Source organism: Corvus hawaiiensis, chromosome 20 (genome assembly GCF_020740725.1).
Source record: "Corvus hawaiiensis isolate bCorHaw1 chromosome 20, bCorHaw1.pri.cur, whole genome shotgun sequence".
Lineage (NCBI taxonomy): Eukaryota > Metazoa > Chordata > Aves > Passeriformes > Corvidae > Corvus > Corvus hawaiiensis.
In genome coordinates this window covers 8168926-8190736 of record NC_063232.1, presented here as the reverse complement: position 1 = coordinate 8190736, position 21811 = coordinate 8168926, and the positions used below count along the sequence as shown (strand labels likewise).

The 21811-nt window shown below is 44.8% G+C and overlaps 1 protein-coding gene across 20 annotated transcripts in view; it reads right to left on the bottom strand.

The window, feature by feature from the left end:
• Positions 1-20081, bottom strand: part of GTF2I (general transcription factor IIi) — a 106220-nt gene extending 86139 nt beyond the window's left edge. For 8 of the 20 annotated variants that reach the window (XM_048324284.1, XM_048324282.1, XM_048324286.1 and 5 more), the window contains exons 1-2: positions 5726-5800; positions 209-314 (exon numbers count right to left, since the gene is read on the bottom strand). In XM_048324284.1, coding sequence (XP_048180241.1) covers positions 209-314; positions 5726-5766 — 147 coding nt within the window. In that variant the 5' untranslated portion in view covers positions 5767-5800. Of the gene's footprint in view, positions 1-208; positions 315-5725; positions 5803-19894 lie in introns of those variants that run through there. The other 12 variants (XM_048324279.1, XM_048324295.1, XM_048324275.1 and 9 more) reach the window with 5 other exon arrangements.
• Between the last annotated feature and the right edge of the window lie 1730 nt (positions 20082-21811).

The following is a 21811-nucleotide window of genomic DNA, read 5'->3' as shown; positions in this document are numbered from 1 at the left end:
TTAAAACAACCACACCACAAGAAACAAGATTACTGTTAGCATGAATTATCCCAAGCAAAGATAGAGTTACAGCTGGTCGGACAACACACAATATGGTAAAGATACAACAATCCACCTTCCCTGCTGCCCAGTGGGAAGCAATATACTGGAGTAATCCTGCAAATACCAAGACAGATTTATGACACAGAAGCTTAACTTCTCTACTAACCACTGACTCAAGTCCTGATATGAGGAACGTAACCACCATTCTGCTTTCCAAGGATTCCTCATCATGGATGGATGTCGCTGGTGCAGTAGTTTGAGCCATTTTCCTCCTGTAAGAGGAAAGGAAAAAACCTTTTCAGATACATACAACAGTGCAAGAAAATGAAAACCTCTCTTATGCAAGCAAAGAAAAAAATAAATTCAAAATCCCATAGAACACAGCTCACAACACACAAGCAACCAAATAAATAGGTAAACTAACAGGAGAAAGTGCTTGCTCTTCTGTTCTTTCATGCTTCCTGCTGTTTCATCCAAAGCTGGAGCTAAACATTCAAAAGTTAAAATGCTGTAGCATGATCAGGCCACTATGGGGAGAAATAAGATGGAGTTGAGTTGCAGGCTGTAGGATCTGCCTGCAGAGGCACGTGGCAGCACAAAGGAGCACACGGCAGCACAAAGGAGCACACGGCAGGACCCTGGGAGGAGGAGATGTCATGCGGCAGACCCCCACAGAGAGGAGCCTGCCGGGAGCTGACCGGACGGGTGAACAGCGAGTGATCCTCCCACAGAAAGACCTTTAGAAAGTGTGTTGCTGAGGTGGCAACACAGGATAGGTCACGTTAGTAGTGAGAACTACCACATAATGAAATACTGTGCCTTGGAAAAGTGTATAAAACCAGCTCATTCCTCTGAATAAATGATTCAGATTCCTTGCTGGTCTGGGTCTGTGCCTCAATCACCGACAAATGGTGTCCCTGTGTGAGGAATTTATTATACGCCTAACTGCGTGTCCATTGGTGAGCCCTGTGGGACTTGAAGTGCTGCTGAAAGAAGCCGGGAAGCTGGCCAGCGATTGATCCCTGCAAGTTGTAGGTGAGCCATGGGGAATGACGGGGGATGGTGTATCCCACTAACAGAATGTCACAGAGACATTGGAACGGATTTTAAAGAAACATGGCAGGAAAGTTGAGTCTACAGGTTTGAACAAACTCTTGTTCTGGGCAAAAGACTGTGACTGAACTTTAGATAGGACCAATATTTTTGATCCTTGGACATGGGACGCTTCAGATGCGTTGTGGAACCGAGTTGCGCAAGGCGATGCAGCGCTGATGGAGCTTTTGTGTCCGTGGAGGACAGTGTGTAAGGCGCTCATGGTGCATGCAGCACCCAGAGACCGGATAAAGAAAGACGCTTGTGCCACCGCAGCAGCTGTGCCGACCCCTTCTGTGCTGCCAGTGAACCGTAAGTCTGTTGGGGCTGAGGGAGGAGAACCAGAAGGGGCCCCTCATCCCCCCGACCCGTTTGACCCTGGAGGGGAACCGGACGGTACGGTAGAAGAGCTCACGCCGCCACGTGCCATGCAGCATCAGCTGGAGCTGGGTCGCGGCGAGCGGCTGGAGCTGGGGGGGCCCTTCCTGGTAGCGTGTTCCCTCTCTGCCCTCTGCAAGAGTGCAGCGGCGGCGGCGGCAGACGCGGCGGGGGGGGGAGCGTGCAGGGCCACGGGGGCGCGGCACCGGTGAGCGCGCAGCACCGGCCAGCACATGGCAGCGAGCACATGGCAGAGCTGGGAAGCAGTGGTGAGCACATGGCAGAGCTGTGCTGCACCAGCGAGCACATGGCAGAGCTGGGAAGCAGTGGTGAGCACATGGCAGAGCTGCGCTGCACCAGCGAGCACATGGCAGAGCTGGGAAGCAGCGGCCAGCACATGGCAGAGCTGGGAAGTGCTGGCGAACACCCTGCCAGCAACACAGCGAATCTGGTGGCGTGAGCGCGGCTCTCTGCATATGGGAAGGGAGGAGAGGAGCTGGCGGGACCCGCACGGCCGCCCGACCTGTGCTGCTACAGCCAGGCTCCCGTTCCCTGCGGACCCTCGGGAGCTGATACTGTGCTGGAGAAAAGGACTGAGTGGACTGATGGCCCCTTCCTCGGGGGTGGAAGGTGGCTGCAGCATTCAGCATTTGCACTGGCTTGTGCGGGGGTGGCTGCGGGCTAGGTATGTCGTTCCTGCAGCTGGTCCATAGAACTCTTCTGGTTTTGTTACTCAAAATGTTGCCACAATCCTGGACCCTATCTCAAAAATTGCTTTTTTACCACACCACCTTGTCAATTAGAACCGCATTGTTCTAATTGCTTTTTGTTAGGGATGTTCCTGTAATAATCATAATTTGTAAGCTATATTTTCAAGCAGAAATTAACTGATATGTTTTTTCGAAGTACTCTTTTCCTACTTGAAGAAACTGGAAGAACAGCTCCCACGTTGCTGCTTCCCTGATGTGGAAAAGGTTACCACTGGAATGAAAGACGGCAACCCTCTCATCCTGCAGCAGCTTCTGACTCAGGGCTTGTTACCTTTTGAAACCACTTAGAGAGTTAATATTACTATAATTGTAATGTCCAAGGCCTGGATTTGTATACATTCTGTGAAATGGTGAAGTATTTAAGCAGTTGAGGATAACAACCTTGCTTATTTTTACTCAGTGCACACTTGTTGTTCTATTAGATGTATTATTTTACTGTTCATAGTAAGGAAACTGCATGTTATGTTACACATTTTCCTGAATTTGGTTGGTTGAAATATGTTCGTTACGATTGCTACCCCTTCCACATATATTTTTGCTTCCACCCATAAAAGTGAACGTGCAGAACGGACCTATAGTGCTCTCAAGTTCAAATTGTTAAAAAAGGGGGGGGGGGTGTGCAAAAATGGGGCATACCCCCACAAAAGACTGCAAAAAGTTTTATATGTTCTTAATTTTTCAATCGCATTCAGAATGATCACAGGCTCACTTAGAAAAAGCTGAAGTACTTGTTAGGATCTTGAAAGTGGAAAATGGGAAGGCCCCTTTCCATTGATAAACTGGGGGCGAGGATGTGCTTGTGTTGCCACAGATTCTGGTCCAAGATGGGTACCTGCAAGAGTGGTCTGACCAGCCTTGGATACTTCAGCTTCATAATCAGCTTGTGGAAAAGATAAACTCTTCTGAAGTCATGTTCCTCCTAACTGATATTAATAAAGTTTTTAGGCAATTTTTTAAGTATTTCAGGGAAACCTCTCAGTCAAGGCTTGAGGCTCTGGCGAAGCCCTAGCCCTGGCTGACTGGAGATTATACCATCAGACCCAGGTGTTTCTGCCCTAAAGGTGTAATCAAGTCACTTTGACTTGTTGATTTGATCTTATAAAAGCTGGACCCTCTTTCGAGGTAAACTTGGAAGTCTTGCCCAAAAAAGACTCTCACTGTGAAACAGGACCTCCCAGCAATTGCAGACTGGGTGGTGGTAAAAGTTTTAGACAACTTTACGTTGTTTCTCAGAGTTCTATCTGTTTAATCACTGTCTTCATACATAAGACTAGTTATTGAGTGTTTTCATCTATCCCCCTGTTCATAAGAAAGATACTGCTTTTGTGATGGAGCTTATTTGGTTCAGGCAGTGGACCAAACATGTTCTCATGTTAAATATGTTTTGTTTCATGATTCTTGTTTGTATAAAACAAAAAAGGGGGAATTATGGGGAGAAATAAGATGGAGTTGAGTTGCAGGCTGTAGGATCTGCCTGCAGAGGCACACGGCAGCACAAAAGAGCACACGGCAGCACAAAGGAGCACAGGGCAGCACAGAGAAGCTTGTCTCCGCCAGACCCTGGGAGGAGGAGATGTCATGCGGCAGACCCCCACAGAGAGGAGCCTGCCGGGAGCTGACCGGACGGGTGAACAGCGAGTGATCATCCCACAGAAAGACCTTTAGAAAGTGTGTTGCTGAGGTGGCAACACAGGATAGGTCACGTTAGTAGTGAGAACTACCACATAATGAAATACTGTGCCTTGGAAAAGTGTATAAAACCAGCTCATTCCTCTGAATAAATGATTCAGATTCCCTGCCGGTCTGGGTCTGTGCCTCAATCACTGACAGGCCACAAGCCCTCTGTGCCTAGAAAAATGCATGTTAATTGATTAGCTGAATTTACACTGATTTTTTCTTTATAAGCATGTTTGCAATTCCAGCAATCTATATAAACACAGCAATGGCATTAACAAACATTAACTGGCATTAACAAACAAATGGCAAATTGTAATTATGACGCAGGTATTAGAACAACCTTCCCTATAATTATGATGGCCTAGCTCAAAACAATCAATCACCACCCTGCCCCAAAATCACAGCTTTAAAGACTATAGTAACAGTAACCACAAGGTGACATTCTTACTTGCATATTTTTCAGTTGTAGGATTAACTCAAAGCTAAGCAGTCTCAACTAAGGTGCTAAAATAACTAAATTTCAGCAGCAACACAAAAAACCCCCTTCTTTCTGTAGGTCATTCAGGAGATTTCCAACTTACTTAAGACATTAGTAATAATCAAGGCTTCTTTATACTTCTGCTGCTAGAATTGTTTATAAAAGACTGATATATATGAGAATGAAGTTTTAGCAGCTTGTAAGAGCACATTTTTCTGTTGGAGTGTTGCAACTTGTTGAGTTTACACATATCTAGAGCAATAACCTGACATGCCTGGAGGAAGAGAGAACTGGTAGATAATTTAGCTGTAACAACTCCACATGCAAGTCAAGAAAAATCACCTCGAAAGACAAGACAGATCAGATAAACAAGACACTTCACAGCTTGCTGCTCCTGTAGAACCTGGCCGCATAATGTGGCTCAAGTTTTCAAAGGCGACATGTATCTATTAGATATGTAGACAAGTCAGGGCAGCCCATTACATGTGATAATGTGCTGACTTTGGAAAAAAAAAGGCACTGTGTTGTTTCTAGGGCTTAGAGCACTTCAGACTACAAAGTGAATGGAACAGGAAAAAACCCCAAAAGCCCAAATTATCAACACTGCGAACTCAAAACACATCTAGTAGCCTTCTGGCTCTCAAGCACAGGCCAGCAAATTGCATTCTGGATGAACTGCATTCTGGATAAACTGGCAGCGAGTGGCACAGTCAGCAGCTGTTTGAGGATTCCAGTAATGAAGACGCTGAACACTGGCACCTGCTACACTGAGGAGGAGGCAAACAGGTCTAAAAAGGAGCCAGCTTTGAGAATTAATATAAAGGAACAACAATTGTCATATTATGTTGATGGCTTCAGCAACCTGAGACAGGGCTGATGGGGAGATAGAGGCTGATGGGGTTATCCTTCAGAGGAAGAGAGGCACTGCTTGTGGAATATCAGAGGGAAAAGGGATATTATGACATAACATAAATAAATCTTTAGTGAGCCATGACTTTTGATATACAATAGAGTTCTCAAGCTCATCTTTGGAACTCCTTTAGAGTTGAGATGCTGACAGTGATTTTAAACATGATAGCTTTTAGACTGTAAAATGACACCTTAACAATCACAATATTAAAGATTAAATAGAAGATAACTACACATTTCCCCTTTGTCCCATAGCTCTACTCACTATCTGATGCAGTTGTTCTGCACCAGTTCAACACCTCCCAAACTAGCAGTGGCATAAGCATATCCCCATTCTAGGTGAAAAATCATGCTACATAAAACGCAAGAGTAAACTTACTTTTGTTGAAGAATGGTTAGAGGATCAGGGACATGGATCATTGATAGAGCTGTAGGGTACAGATCAATAAAAGAGCTGTACAAGCAAAGGCCTGCATGAGAAAATGGCTGTGTGGGAAACAAGCCTGAGAACCAAAAGGGAGTTTTAAGGAGGTACAGTGCTGTGCTGATAAGATGTACTGACCATGAGAGGGGAGGAAGAACTTTGATTTCTCAAGTTAAAACATAAATAATAGAAGCTTGCCAATGTAGTCTTTTATCTAACCCAATTATGTAGAAACAAGAATGCGCTTTCGTAAGTTTAAACCAATCAAGAACTGACAAGCATGTATACTCATACTATGTAAGTGCCTTGTATTACCAATAAACGAAGCTTGCTTTATCAATCACACTGATTGTCTGCATGTCTTCCCTCGCCAAAGTCAGCAAGATACTTTCTGATTTGCAAAGCTACCTTGTCCAGAAAACAGACCAAGGAAATTCCAGAAATCATTTGAAGGCTATGGATGCACAAGCACATCAGAAAAGTGCCAGTTCAAGCTGTCTCCCCATGCAGAATTGCTCCCATCCCTGGAAGGCGATTTCTGATCCCTAGGTACACAGTGGATCAAGCCAGGGAGCTTGTCCAAGGGAACAGAGAAGTGTTCCACAGAACTGGGGCACAGCCTCAGTATCTCAGAATTACATCTGGATACAAAGTTGGGTCAAATTAGGTTATCATCACATAAGTCTTCTAATAACATTTGGAAGAGTCTTTCCAAAGTACAAAATAACAGTGTCTCCTATTTTTGGATACCCATTCTTTAAGCAGTCTGCATGATGACAGATCAGTGTTCAGTGCAGATTCAAGAGACATCCTTGCTGCACTGAGGAAGCATAAGAATACGTTTTCCTACCCATTTGACAGTGAGTCACATATTATTGTGCCAGTGGGCAGGGTCAGCACAAAAGACACAGCAACTTCAGGAATAAGTGTAATTTACTATAATGCCAAACTGCAAAGAATTACAAAACCGTACGCTAAGCAATGCATCTAATTATTACTACAAAAGACTGCCAATTGTGATTAAGAAAGATATACCACCAGTTACCCCAATACTTTACCCCTTCATCCAGATATGCACAACAACTGGGGAAGCCACTGTCACAGCAAAGGACTGGAGAACCACTCCCAGCAACTGGGAAACCCTGTAGTGCATCCACCTGCAGGCAACGAGGCTTCCGACTTCACTGTGACATGGTCCTGTTTTTCTACTGTTGAATAAACAACCATGATTTCTCATGGGGAAACATCTGGTTTCATTCTTCTCCTACTGGGCTTCTCCTAAAGCCTGGCCAAGGCTCAAGGAGGAACCAAGGGAATTGTCTTTGATCCTACACCCCCAAACAAGGCCAGATGTGAACTCGTCTATTTTCTAAATACAGAAAGGTAAATACATGTTTCACCAATGAGCGGATATATATATATATTATATTGCTAATAATACTTCATTAATGAGTGGGGGGGGGGGGGGGGAATATATATATGTGCCAGTTTGGACAAATTTGGAAGAAAATATCCTCTGATAGAAGGCAGGTTACAACCAGCCCTCCCCCACCAGGTTCAGGAAAAAATAAATTTTCCTCAGAGGAAAGTGAAAGAGATAAAAACTATTTATTTAACAAACACACAGGAAAAGGACAATAATGCTAAATAAGAAAACCTCTCACTGTGGAGAGAAAACCTGGGAAAATTTCAGAGTCCTTCCGTGTTAGGGACCGAGTCTGGAGAGCTGGCCAGAGTAACGACACGTACACCGATACGACTTGAGCATCGTTCTCCCTTTACTGTTTAACTATACAAGCTTATATCTACTTTTGCAAAGATTCACGCCCAGTCCCTCTAGACAGCCTCTAATCAGCAGGGGAGCCGACCAGTGTATAACTTTGCCAAGGACTCTCAGGGCTGCCTGCAGCCAGGTGCTTTCCAGGCCTGCCTGCAGCCAGGGGCCAGTTCAGGGGCTTTTCCTCAGCAACCCTGGGTTGTCCAATCTTTCCAGGGGTATCATATGCCCTTGTTCCATAAGGAATCCCTGTACACTTCTGTAGGTAGCCTCTCCCCTCCTCCTCGGAGCTGGGATGGGATGGGCCCTCCTCCGGGGCCTTGATGAAAAAAATCCTCCCGATGTGTTCTGATGTTGAAACAGTCCAGAAAAGAAGAAGGGAAAAAATCGAAATCCCAGGAAAACAAAGTTCAACTCTCCAGAGGGAAAGAAAACCGAAAAACTGGCTGGAAAAAGAAGCAAGCAGGGTGCTTCTCCACTCTCGCTCTGCCGCCGCAGCTGAACACAGAGAGCCATCTCTATCTCTGTGTCCTTGAAACAACTGCTTTGAAGAAGTACACTCAGTTTTTTTCTCTCCCCCCTCTCAGGCTCCATTTAAAGGCATAGAAAGGCACAAAATTAATTTCTGGGTGTAAAGCAGCGATAGGGGATACACATCATAAAGTCACCCCAAGACAATATTTAACATTGGGTTATATATATAAGGTTCATCTAAAGGTCAACTTTCACTTAGGACATGTTGTTCAGGCCTCAGTCAGGGCCTGTTGTTCAGGCCTTAGTACTTCATATATGAAAGAATTAATTTTAATTTCTTTCCCCACATTTTGCCAGTTTCTCCCTTTCAAGCATCAGTTTTCTCCACTATCCTTTTTTAACCACTGGGGCAGTGGTTTTTATTAGAAGGAGTAGGCTATGGTTCAGTAGATCTAATGAACCTGGCTGCTCTTCCAAGATTCAGCTCTTAGAAAGGGTGTGACAACACCACTGTCCAATGTAAATCCCCAATGCAAAGCCTTGAGAAAAGTGTAACACCTTAAAAATTGTCACCAAAAACAATGGGAAAAACAAAACTCTTTAACACTGTCATTGCAGAATTAGAAAGCGGGCATCTATTTCAGCACTGGGTGGGGGATTGTTCCTTGTAACATGCACACCCCTATCACAGTGTCCTGCAGTGGTAGGGAAGAGAAGAGAGATCCAACAGGCAGGAATTGTGCAGCAAGATTGATTTACTTAATTATTTTACAACTCTTTTATAGACTTTTTTCTTTATAGTCTAATTGGTCAAAGGATCAGCCATCCCTTGGGGTGATTGGCTAAAATCCTAAAACATTCATTGTCAAAATATTTTTCTACTATACTATAAACAAGGCTTTGCAAGGTCGCAGGTGTTCATTGTTTATAGAACTCTACAAATATCTTCCCTGAGAGAGAAAAGTATCTCATGGGACTGGAAAGAAGCAAGAAAAATTCTTGCTAGCAGCAATATTTGTATCCACACACCCCCAGCCATCTAACATACCAGTTTATATCTATGCAATTAATACACATTCATCACATTTCCCTGGAATCATACGTATTGCCAAACATTCCCATGAATTCTTTTACATCTTTAAATCCCTTCTCAGAATTCATTTACATTAGAGTTGGAGTTTCTTGAGGGTCTCTGGTGGTCATTTGGGGAACACCCCATTCCTCACATTTATTTTTTTATGGTCACAAGCCTTCTAAAACCAGTTCCTTCTCTTTGACTGCATTCCAGCTATGTGATCTGGTGAAAATATACCTTCTCATCAGGCACACAGTCTTTATTGTCAAGGCTAAGATATCCACTTGCACACCCAGGTGAATATAGGACTAAACACTGTCTATGTTTAGGAATTCACAAGACTAAGCACTACTTGCTGCAATTATTTTCCAAACACGTGCTACATAGTAACACCAATTTCAAAAACATCTTTTGAACAGAGTACCACTATCTAATATCTTAAAACTTCCAGATCAGTTAGTCATAACTATCTATAATTCTTTGGTTTAACTTCGCCAAGATGTGCCTTTGCCCATGTAAAGCCTTGCAAATACATTCCTGCCTGTGATCTAACCCCAGCTACAACTTAGCCCCAAACAGCTGCTTCCTCAGGCAGGTGTTTGGCCATCCCCAGGCGTTGTAGGTAACCCAAAATGTTATTGTATTCCATATCTATCTGTGCCCAAAATTGCTACTTTAAGGCCTGGTGCCGTGGCCAGAAACAGGGCTGAGGGCTGCCCTGGCTTTTAAGTCTGAGCACTGAAGCAAAGCACACTCTGGCCTCGTGGTTTCTGGCTTGGGTGAAGAGCTCTCTTGCCTGGTAGCATTTGCTCAAGGTTGAGGTTCTGCTAATGAGGGGGTTGTTTCCCTTGAGTTTTTCTGGGCTTGCAACAGTAGCAACTCAGATAAACTGCATTTAGCAATCAGAAACCATTTCAGAGTGAATTTTGCAACACCTGTCAGGCACACAAAGCCTAAGCTGATCCAGGCTCAGGCACTGCTTGTCGGTGTGGAGAGTCAGTTCTCCCTCCGCCATCAGAGCAGGGACCTGACGCAGTCAGCACCAACACTGGCAGAGTCCAGCATGTTCAGTGAGCAGTAGCACTGATCTCACACACCCCAGCAATTCTTACCTGCCACTAGCACTGCTCTGTAAGCTCTCACCTTTCCTGGACGGTTTGCCACCATCCTTCCCCTTTGTCTCCCAGACCACACAGTTGCCTGCAAAGGCCATCTTCTTGGGGGGAGGGTCAGATACCATTTTCCCTTTGCCTCCCTACACGTGCTCACCTGTGGCAGGCACCATCTTGGAAGGCGTATTTCTGCCATTTTGGGTGCCCCTTTGTTCCCCAGGAGTTGGTGAGATTTAGCAATTTTGTACCTAGTGATTATTTGCTGTTATTTTTTTGCCTGTTGCTTGTTAGTAAACTGTTGTTTTTTCATTTATCTCTGCTCATATTCATTTTCTCTTTATTGGTAGAAAGGGATGGGTTGAAACTAAGCAGAGGTAACTCATTTAATGAGAGTGTCTACCTCTTAAAATTGTCTTGAACCAAGACACCAGGGCTCCATCCCATCTAACAGTGACTTGGAAAAACAAATGCCATCACTCTGAATGTCCGCCCCTCCCTTCTTCCCCCGGCTCTGTATGCTGAGCATGACACCATGCCATCTGCGATGGCCCTGCGGTCAGCTGTCCCGGCTGTGTCCTCCTAAACTCCTTGCGCACCCCCAGCCTCCTCACTGGTGGGGTGAAAAGTAGAAAAGGTCTTGGCTCTGTGCAAATACTGCTCAGAGATAATGAAAACATCCCTGAGTTATCATCACTGTTTCCAGAAGAAATGCAAAATAGGGTCCTTTACCAGCTAGTAAGAAAACTAATTATCCCAGTTAGGACCAGCACACCACCTAAGGTGAAGACCACCACAATACTGAGCTAAAAAATCCCTGAATTTTCCTTTTAGAAGGAAAAAACTAAAGACCAAATGTTACAATCCACCCCTTAAGGCAGGGTAAATGAGGTTCATGTTAATAGGCCCTCTGGGGCAGATTAGAGTGAATGAACAGTGAAAGATCAGTACATATATATATATAAGTATACATATATATTTATGTATGTATATGGCAGGTTTATTTTAGAACAATTTAGTTGCAATGGAAAATAGGTATGTAGCTGTTTCGGTTATTATCTACATTAATATAACAATATAGAAATACAAAGATGCCATACAAGAAAAGACATAAGGAAAAGAAAGAAAGGGGAAGAAAGGATAAGAGTAGATAGTGGAGAGGATAAATATCACTACCCATGGATCCAGCAACAAGATTTGATTGTTACAGCTTAGATATCTGTTGGTCAAAGTGATGGTTGTAGTCCTGATCCATCAAGGGTAGGGGAAGCTCGTGAAACATGGAGTTCAATGGGTTAGTGTAAGTTCAGTTCAGGTGGGAACACCCAAATGCCTCCCCTGAAGGGAGGAGATTTACAGTGTCTGGTGCAACACTGCTGGTCATGCACAATCCTATTGTGGAAGGCCTCAGAAATGAGTCTGGAGGCACTTTGACGGTCTCCGATGGTTCTTACCAGCCTTCTCCCCCATCTGGATTAAAATCCATCTTGTCAGTTAAACAAAGGTCGATTTGTCTTAGTCATCCTCCTGTGGTGGGTGTACATTCTCTCTGCACCTGGGCTCTTCTTATACAGATCAGAGGTTTAATCACCACATACCCAAAATCTCTCCTTCCCTTTGGTTAGGAAGTACAAACCTGGCCTCAGCAAAGCACCTGCTGCTTTTGCAAACTTCCACTTGTTTGAATCATTAACCTTTAAAATTCCAGTCTCTCACACCAAACCAACACGTATGTCACTCCTCATGTTTCTTGATGACTTCTACTTTTCAGAACAAAAACACTTGCAATACTTGGGACAAGACAGAACAAAAACACAAGGCACAGTTACTTTCCATTGCTCCTGTACTCACACGAGGCAGACACGCCAACCTTGAGAAACCCAGAGGTAACAGATACCCTCTCTAGAATTGCATGTCTGACACACAAAAAGTAAAAGCAAAACAATACTTCAGCTTTATGAAGAAAGAAAACATATAAAGAATACATTATTTAAACATATAAACATATAAAGAATACATATGGAAAACTGGGGTGGGGATTGAAAGAATACGTGTTTCTTAGAGAAGAGTCTTAATAAGCAATAGTTTTTACCCTTCACCAGAGGCATGCAAGCAGGTATTCCCAAAGTGATACATCTATCCCTTTTCTGCAACTCTCCAGACAAGCAGCTGTGGATGCCAGAGCATACACCTCTCTGCTACCCCTCACCCAGCATTACAAACACTAAACCAAATCCTGACACACTGATGAAAAAGAAGGTAACTCCCGAGAACCCTAAAATACAGTTGGATGCAAGTTTGTGTGAACTCAACTTTACAAACCACTGAAGATATATTCCCATAGGGAAAGACAAACAGCTCCTGCTAGATCCCCATGGGTCACTATCTGGGGAGAAAAAGTTATTTCAGCAGAGTACAAAACTACATGTTTCATGACGGTACCAAACAAGTGCTATTTCTTTAAAAAGGAGTTTATGCAGCAGTGCTGGAAATTGTAGGGACCTAATCAACAAGAGGGAAGATTTAACCTGTGAAACAGATAATCACTGATGGGAAAGCTGTGGGTGATGTTCATGTGTTAGAAAAACAAACTAAAGTTTAGGGCTTGACATGCTTCGATGCTCTTAGACCTGGGGAAGGAAGTTAAGAAAGCCTGGGAGAGAGATACACTTCTGAGAAGTGGACACCAGGAATGCAGAATTTATAGACCACAAGGGTATCTTGCAGAAACCAGAGAAAACGAAAAAATTAACAAAGACAATTCAGCAATTGTACTGTAACTCTCCCTATCTGGGAAAAATATAACAAAAAGAGTGAAAATGTGGACTAATTAGAATGAGAAGCAAGAAATGATTAAACAATAGAAGACAGAATATTTATTAATAAGACAACTATATAGCTTGTAGCCAATGAACACTAATTCCTTTGTTCGCTAAAATGTATAGTTAAAAGTTTTGATAATTGGGGTACATGTTTGGTGGAGCAATCTCCCATGTACCTCAGTGCTGAATAAAGCAATGTCGACTTTCTAACCTAACAAACTGGTTGGAGAGTTTATTTCCTGATTTTCAGTGACAATTACAAAGACGGAACACAACAAAATACATAATTAATATAAAAAATAATTAATAAAAAAATAATCGAACTAAACTAGACTAATCTTGGCTGTTGCAGCTTTCACCTCTTGGCTTCTTTGCCTTCTGGGCCAAGATACAATTCAGAATATTTAACTCTGCCAAATACTGTCCTGACTGACAGACAACATGGAGGATAGAAACTTTCAGTTCCCTTGAAGTTGCAAAACAGAGTTTAAAGACTAACTAGCAAAATAGATAAAAGAATGTAGAAGTAGACACACAGGATGATAAATGTAGCTGGAATCAGTGGAGAAATAGATAATGAGGAACATAGTGGTTTTTGTGGTACAGTTGTTAACAAGAACAAGAGTACATGTCCTAAGAGATGTTCAAGGCAAGATCATCTGTAACATTGGGGGCACTCAGTGAGTACAACCACCTGAGATCCCTTTAGATGGCCCTCTAGGACCATAAAAGGATTTCCAGTTGAAGGCAGATGCATACCAATCAGTTCTAGGAAAAGCGATGTTTATGCACTAGGAAATATGCTGTAATAAATACGTATGAACATGATAGAATAAAGTTGTGAAGTTTCACAACACACATTCAGTTAGAGGAAAAACCCTCTGAATGCATCCAGTGCTGTAATAAAGAATGCCTGCTTTCTGATACTTCAAATTGTGTAAGTATATTCTCTAGCCAATTTCCGTATCATATAAAGAACACAATTCCAAATTCTACAAATGAATACTTACAAGCTGTTAATTGCAAATGAATCTTTCTAAACAGACCTTGGCTAAAAATCTGCATTACTTTTCCTGCAGTTTGGTCCAGTGATCCCGTGTTACAGAGGTAGTTCAGTCTGACAGCTCTCAGATATCCTAGCACAGAAACTGTTGGGGTGCAAATCTACCACCACCCGTTTTTCTGATTTTCTGTGACACATCCACCCTAGCCACAGCACACACAGATTCAGGAGAGTCTCATCTTCACCAATCAACATCTGTCCATGGTTGAACTATGCAGTCGCATTAGGATGATCTATTTTCACTGTTACAACATGTCATTGATCATCATTTATAATCAAAATTATAAAAATACTCTGTAAGCAACAATTTTCAGTTTCTTCCTTGCCACTATGACGCTCATGCATACACACAATAAGCTTAAGAGTAAGGGCGCTCACGGTACCAAAAACTGTTAAAAATAAAAAACCTCCTTAACACCAATGTAGCATTAAGAAGCAGGCGTTCTTTATTCAGACAGATGCACAAGGGGATATTTCCTCTGAAATATTGTGCATGCTAACTACAGAAAAGTTTATATACTATATTCATTGATTTTCCCAGAATAAACATACATATGGTAATCATTTTCCTCAAATCATTAACATATTTTTCCTACCCTTTACGCATGTGTTTTTCTGTCCTGGGGGTCTCTTTGGTGGTCCCTGGTGGTTGGTGGCCCCAAAGTCATACCTGACCAGTCAGTGAACTGGTAAAAGTTGGCACAACCAGGCTGGTTGTGTTCCAGTTCTTCTTACAGAATGGGCATTGTGCAGTTCCAACACATCCAACAGCACTGATTCAGCACCAAGTCACAAGAAACCAGCAGTGCTTGCTAGGGGAGGATGAGGAGGAGGGGGACAGTTCATCACACAGCTGTGAGACCTCCCCAAAACCAAGGATAACTAATTTCATTTTTTTCTAGGTAATTTTATGGTACTCATCACCATGACTTTTTAGTCAGCCTACATGACCTCTGATACTCTTAAGAACCATTAAAAGAGTAAAACACAATTCCAGCAGCTGCTATTTGAAAAGTGTCCTACTGCAGCATCTAGGCATTCATAAGTTACACTGGAATCATGTAAACAAAATGAAATATTAATCACAGCACACCTGACCATCTGATAATTCCTGTCTTTACCAGTGTAATTATATTTACTAAGTCAACATGATGATCAGGTTGACTAATAATTACTTCAGCTCTGTGTGTCCATCAACACTTACACAGAATATTTGAGAAGTGAATTAATCCAAACTCTATTGGTATTTCTTTAATTATAACAGCATTGGTGCTGACACATTTTTCAGAGAGAGAAATTGCTGTCCTCACTAGTGCCAGCTGGTCCTTTGTATTTCTATGTCATACTGCAATGGTCACATGCAGCAAACCAAAGACTCAGATAGGTTTAAGGGCAAACAAAACCTTTTTCATTCTTCTGGGGCTCTCGCAAAGAGCTAATCCAACACTAAGCACCCATTCATATTCCATCACCTTGGGGAAAAAAAAATCATCTGGTCAGTTTACCGCTGGTATCCAAAGCGGACACTTTTGCACAGTAGCTTCACACAGGCAAGTGCCCTGTGTCCTCCTTGGTGTACTGCTGCGTACCACAGCACACATCAGGGCACTGACTGGGAAACCAATCATCCCATCACTCTTCAGCAGTAATCAGTCCCCTCCACTTGGTCACTTCATTCCCTCTGCAGCTCTCTCCCTTGTTCCTATTATTGCATTTAACCAAATGAACCAGAACACTGACTTCCATGGAATCAATTACATGTCACAGAATCACAGAATCACCAGGTTGGAAGAGACCTCTAAGATCATCAAGTCCAACCCATACCCTAACACCGAGTGCCATGTCCAGTCTTTTTTTAAACACATCCAGGGATGGTGATTCCACCACCTCCCCCGGCAGACAATTCCAGTACTTCACCACTCTTTCCGTGAAAAACTTTTTCCTAATATCCAACCTATATTCCCCTTGGTGCAGCTTAAGACTGTGTCTTCTCATTCTGTCGCTGCTGCCTGGAGAAAGAGACCAACCCCCACCTGTCTACAACTACCTTTCAGGAAGTTGTAGAGAGTGATGAGGTCACCTCTGAGTCTCCTTTTTTCCAGGCTAAACAACCCCAGCTCCCTCAATCGTTCCTCATAGGGCTTGAGTTCCAAGCCCCTCGCCAGTCTTATTGCATTCAAGCATCTCAACGTCCTTCCTGAACTGAGGGTCCCAGAACTGGACACAGCACTCAAGGTGCAGCCTCACCAGTGCCAAGTACAGAGGAAGAATGACTTCCCTGGTCCTCCTGGCCACACTGCTTTTGATACAGGCCAGGATGCCGTTGGCCTTCTTGGCCACGAGGGCACACTGCTGGCTCATGTTCAATCAACTGTTGACCAGGACCCGTAGGTCCCCTTCCGCCTGGGCACTGTCTAGCCACTCTGCCCCCAGCCTATAACATTGCAGGGGGTTATTGTGGCCAAAACGCAGGACTCGGTACTTGGACTTATTAAACTTCATCCTATTGGGACTCTGCCCATCCACCCAACCATTTCACGTCTCTCTGCAGAGCTCTCCTACCTTCCAACAGATCAACACACGCTCCCAGCTTAGTGTCATCCACAAATTTACTAATGAAAGATTCAATACCCTCATCCATGTCAATAAAAATATTGAACAGAACTGGCCCCAGCACAGACCCCTGAGGGACACCACTGGTGACTGGCAGCCAACTGGATGCAGCACCGTTCATCACCACTCTCTGGACCCGGCCATCCAGCCAGTCCTTAACCCAGCAAAGAGTGCTCCTGTCCAAGCCGTGGGCTGCCAGCTTTTCCAGGAGTATCCTGTGGGAGACAGTGTCAAAGGTCTTGCTGAAGTCCAAACAGACAACATCCACGGCCCTTCCTGCATCCACCAGGTGGGTCACCTGGTCATTGAAGGAGATCAGGTTGGTCAAACACGACCTACCCCTCCTAAACCCACGCTGGCTGGGTCTGATCCTCCGGCCATCCTGTAAGTGCTGTGTGATGGCACTCAACATAAACTGCTCCATTACCTTCCCGGGTACCGAGGTCAAACTAACTGGCCTATAATTACTAAGATCCTCTTTCCTACCTTGCATTAAAGGAAGAATATTGGCACGTCTGTCAATCCTATTATGAGGTTCTTTTCACCCAGAATAAAAAGTCCAGCGACCAAAAATAAAAGTCAACTCAACAAGCCAGAGTTTGGGAATGTGTCAGGAACTTTCTCCTCAAAAAATTACAAACATACAATCTTTTCAGAGGAACACAAGTTTCAACCAAACTTCTATGAAAAGGTTTTCATGTCCTGATGGACAAGAAAAAAGTTTACCAGTAGTGGCATCTCAGTTGTGCCTAGGGTCCCCTGTACCAGGCTGTTTAGGAGACAAACTTTTAAGCCATCCAATTTACATAACAGAATTACAAGTCTATTTTTAAAATTTTGTTACTGATTTTCATTTTGTTAAAATGCTTTACTGGATTTTGTTATCTTAAATGCAGTGTTAGACAAGCAGAAAAAAATATTAGGTATAGTCTTGCTGACTTTGGCAGGGGAAGACATGCGGACAATCAGTGTGATTGATAAAGCAAGCTTCGTTTATTGATAATAGAGAGGCACTTATATAGTATGAGTATACATGCTTGTCAGTTTTTGATTGGTTTAAACTTACGAAAACGCATTCTTGTTTCTACATAATTGGGTTAGATAAAAGATTACATTTGGCAAGCTTCTACTATTTATGTTTTAACTTGAGAAATCAAAGTTCTTCCTCCCCTCTCATGGTCAGTACATCTTATCAGCACAGCACTGTACCTCCTTAAAACTCCCTTTTGGTTCTCAGGCTTGTTTCCCACCCAGGCATTTTCTCATGCAGGCCTTTGCTTGTACAGCTCTTTTGTACCCTTCAGCTTTATCAATGATCCATGTCCCTGATCCTCTAACCATTCTTCAACAGTATATTTAAAAAAGGACTCTAAAAGTTGCTCCTTATTGTGAGATACTGACTGAAAGACTTGTACACTGACAACTCAGCTACATGATTAGCAGCTGCACTCATGAAATAGTCACCATGCAGATGTTTCTCTCAAGCACCTCACATACCAAACCTTTGGTAAAAGAAGCCTGCAAACAAAGAACTGGCAACACTGCAGGTGATACCCAAAATATTTTGTGATTAAACACACTGTTGTGAAGCCGAGAGAGTCTAATAAGGTTATGGATCCATACAGGTGTACAGTTATATGCCAACCTCTCTTTAACACCAGGCACAGGCTTCTGCAGCAATTCTTTGTTGTCAGCTAGAGTTGTTCTTTGCTAGTAGCCATGCTGTCGCACACAGGGCCACCAAGTTGATTAGAGGGATGGAACAACTCAGTGAGGAAAGGCTGAGAGAATTGGGATGTTCAACCTGGACAAAAGAAGGCTCCAAGACCTAATTGCAGCCTTCCAGAACCTGAAGGTAGCCTACAAAAGAGCTAAACAGGGACTTTGAACAAAGGCGTGGAGAGACAGGACTAAGGGGAAGGGCTTCACACTGACAGAGGGCAGGGTTAGACGGGATATTTTGAAGGTGGTGAGGCACTGGCACAGGTTGCCCAGAGAAGCTGTGGCTGCCCCATCCCTGGAAGTGTTCATGATCAAGTTGGGCAGCCCTAGGAGCGACTTGGTCTTGTGGAAGGTGTCCCTGCCTGTGAAAAATGCATTTTATAGTGCTGGCTTTCACAGATGTGTTGTGCATTGTAACGTTGGCCCTGTGGAAGTGGTTTCGTTGTTATGAGGGGAGGGGACTGGGTGTTCACTTTCACTGAGGTTTAGAGCTATTTTTAACATGAACGCTGTATTGAGATAGGAGGATTGTTGTAATTGGGTAACATCTAACCAATGAGGGAATCAAAACCTCTTGAATGTACGGAAAAGTAGCAACTGCCCTCTCCGAAGACAACTGCACACGCTCTAAAAAGGCGGGATGGGGGAGGAGCCATGCTAATTAGCTCAAAAAAGGTTTTAATATGAAAAATGGTTTATAAATATGTTGTTACCTGATGCAATACCCAGGGGTGTGTAAGGGGGATTGCTACTGTTGATTGTGTGCCCTGGCTGTGGCTATGCACCCAGCGCTGTTACCTTTTGCCTTGTTGACTTTGTCCCTTATTATTTCAAAATTTGGTGGAAGACTGAGTTCTATTTCTCACACTGCCCACGGCAGGGAGTTCGAACTAAATAATCTTTAAGGTCCTTTTCAACCCTGAGCTTTCTGTGATTCCATACTTTCTACCCAGCGGCTCGCAGCTGCCTGCCTCGGGTGAGGCGAGGGCTCCTCACTTCACCGCCGCGCGCTGCCATACACAGGCCCGAGCTGGACCCAGGCCTCTCCCCTGCTCGCAGCCGCGAATGCCAGGCCTGAGGAGCCGCTGTCCCAAGGCCGGCCCAGCTTTCCCCGCAGCTCATGTACCCGCCCCGCTCCGCCCCTTCCCTTCCGCGCCCGGCGGCCGCCGCCGCGCGCAGGGCTCGGGCATGCGCGCACCGCCCTGCCAGCCAATGGGAGGCGCGGTAGTGCGGCGGCAGCGCCCCCTGCTGCCAGCGGCTGAGCCGGGCGGAGCCGGCGGAAGGAGCCCCCGATAGAACAGCGCGAGCAGCAGCCCCGACCACCGACCCCCCCCCCCGCCCAGCCCCTCACAACCCCACAGCCTCCGGGGCCGCGCGTCACGGTCCGTCCCTCGCCCCGCCCCGCCGGGCCCGGACCCGCCCTCCCACTCACCCGCCTCCCCCCCCCCCCCCCCCCCCCCCCCACTCACCAGTCCCGGGCGCAGGCAGTCCGGTCCCTCTAGCTGGAGACGCCGCACGGCTGCGGAGGGAAGGCCGGGGCTGCGGCGGTTTCCCCGCGGGCTCTCGCCGCTGTCGAGTGGCCCCGTTCCTCCCGCGCGGTATCGGGCTGACCCCAGCGCCGCAGCGGGCGGGGGATGGTTTCTCGCGCAGCCGCGGCGGCGCAGGCGCTCGCGGGGGCCGCCGGGAGACGCAGTCTCGGGGCCGGAGCTCCCGCCGGGCACCGCGCCAGGGGCACGGGCAGGGAATGGGCGGCCTTGCCCTGCCGCGCCCTTCGTGCAGCCCGGTCGGGGGCGAGGAGGGCTTCGGGGCCTCACTGTAAGGCCCTGTTCGCACGGATAGGCCACGGTGAACGCCCAGAACTGCTCTCCAGAACCAACTGTTATATATTATAGTATTGGCTTCTCGCAACGTATTAAAGTAGATATTATATAATGTTAGAAATGCTTTTTGCTGTGTGGATGTAGTTTTCTCTCGTTTTAGCAAGAATGTTAGCAAGTGTGAGTAAGATAACCTCCGAGCGAGCAGAGGATGAGGCCCAAGGAGCTGCTAATCAACACTTTGTCCAGAGAACAAAAGGGCCCAAAGGCTGCTCCGCCTGGAGAACGGGTGGCCAGGAGGGTCCGAGAGCCCTTATCACCGCTCTGCCCGGGGGGCAAAGAGGCCCAAAGCTGCAATCAGCCCTGACTGTCTGGAGAATTAAGAGATCCACCCTACCATCGACTCTTACCTAGCGGGCCCAACCCCAAGAATCAAAAGAAATAAAACCACAAGGCCAAAGACTACGCATGCTCTAAAAAGGCGGACCCGAGGAGTGGCCATGCAGAACAATTCCTGGACAAGTTTTAATAGGAATAGAGAACAGACAGTAAAAATGGTATAAAAAGGACTCACCTCGGGCATCAGGTGTGCTCTTGGCAGAGCGCCAAGGCACCCGGCTGTTATCCCTTTGCTTTATTTTATGTGTCTCTTATTGTCTTTATATTAAACCCTTTAAATTCTCACAGGAGAGTGAACCTCGTTTTTCACACAACGATGGCAGCAACAGCCTCCGCCAGCAGAAAGCCTTACTTTGGCTTAATCAGGAACTTCATAGCAGAGCAGTCTTTTATTTCATTTTCAAAGACGTTAAACATAATGGATGGATCCTTTTTCCTGGCTAAAAAGAGTCAAATGTTTTGTCTGACATGACTACTCCTTTCCTTTGAATTTAGCTTCAGTGTAGTAAATGTGGATGGGAAGTTTTCCATTCAAAGGAAAATGCTGCATTTCAAAATTTGATCCCAGTCAAAAGTACTGCTATTAAAACCAAGAAATTTTTAATCAAGCTATCATTTTTCATAAATAACATTTTATTTACAGTGTGTAGACTCCTAAAACAGCTGATGTATTTTCAAAATGTTCACAGTGCATTTTAGAGTTCATCAAGAATAGCCACCAAACAGTACATCTTCAAGTAAATCTCATTTGTAAAGGAAATGGAAGCATGCTCATTTGAAAGCATTCAGCTTCCTCCTAGTTGTAATAAATAGCAAGAAATCCATCTGGGGAATAAAGCTCAGAAGCTTGGAAAGGGCCCTGCAGGATATGCTTTGGCCATTCTTGTACCATCACTGGAGGCTGTGGACTTGTGCAAAACAAATACCCAGCTGCAAACACTGACCAGAGTACCCTGAACAAATGATCTGAGTGATTCAAGATATCATGGCTCTTATGGTTCCTTGCCACTGTTCAGTTGGACATAACTGTCCTTATCATTTACACTGTGGGAGACAGAAGCATTCTGCAGCAGCCTAGAAGAGCAAATCCCAAACCCCAACAACCAAAACACTTCAAAACCCCCAAAAGATTTTTAAAAAGCCATCCCCTACCCATCGCCACCTTAACCT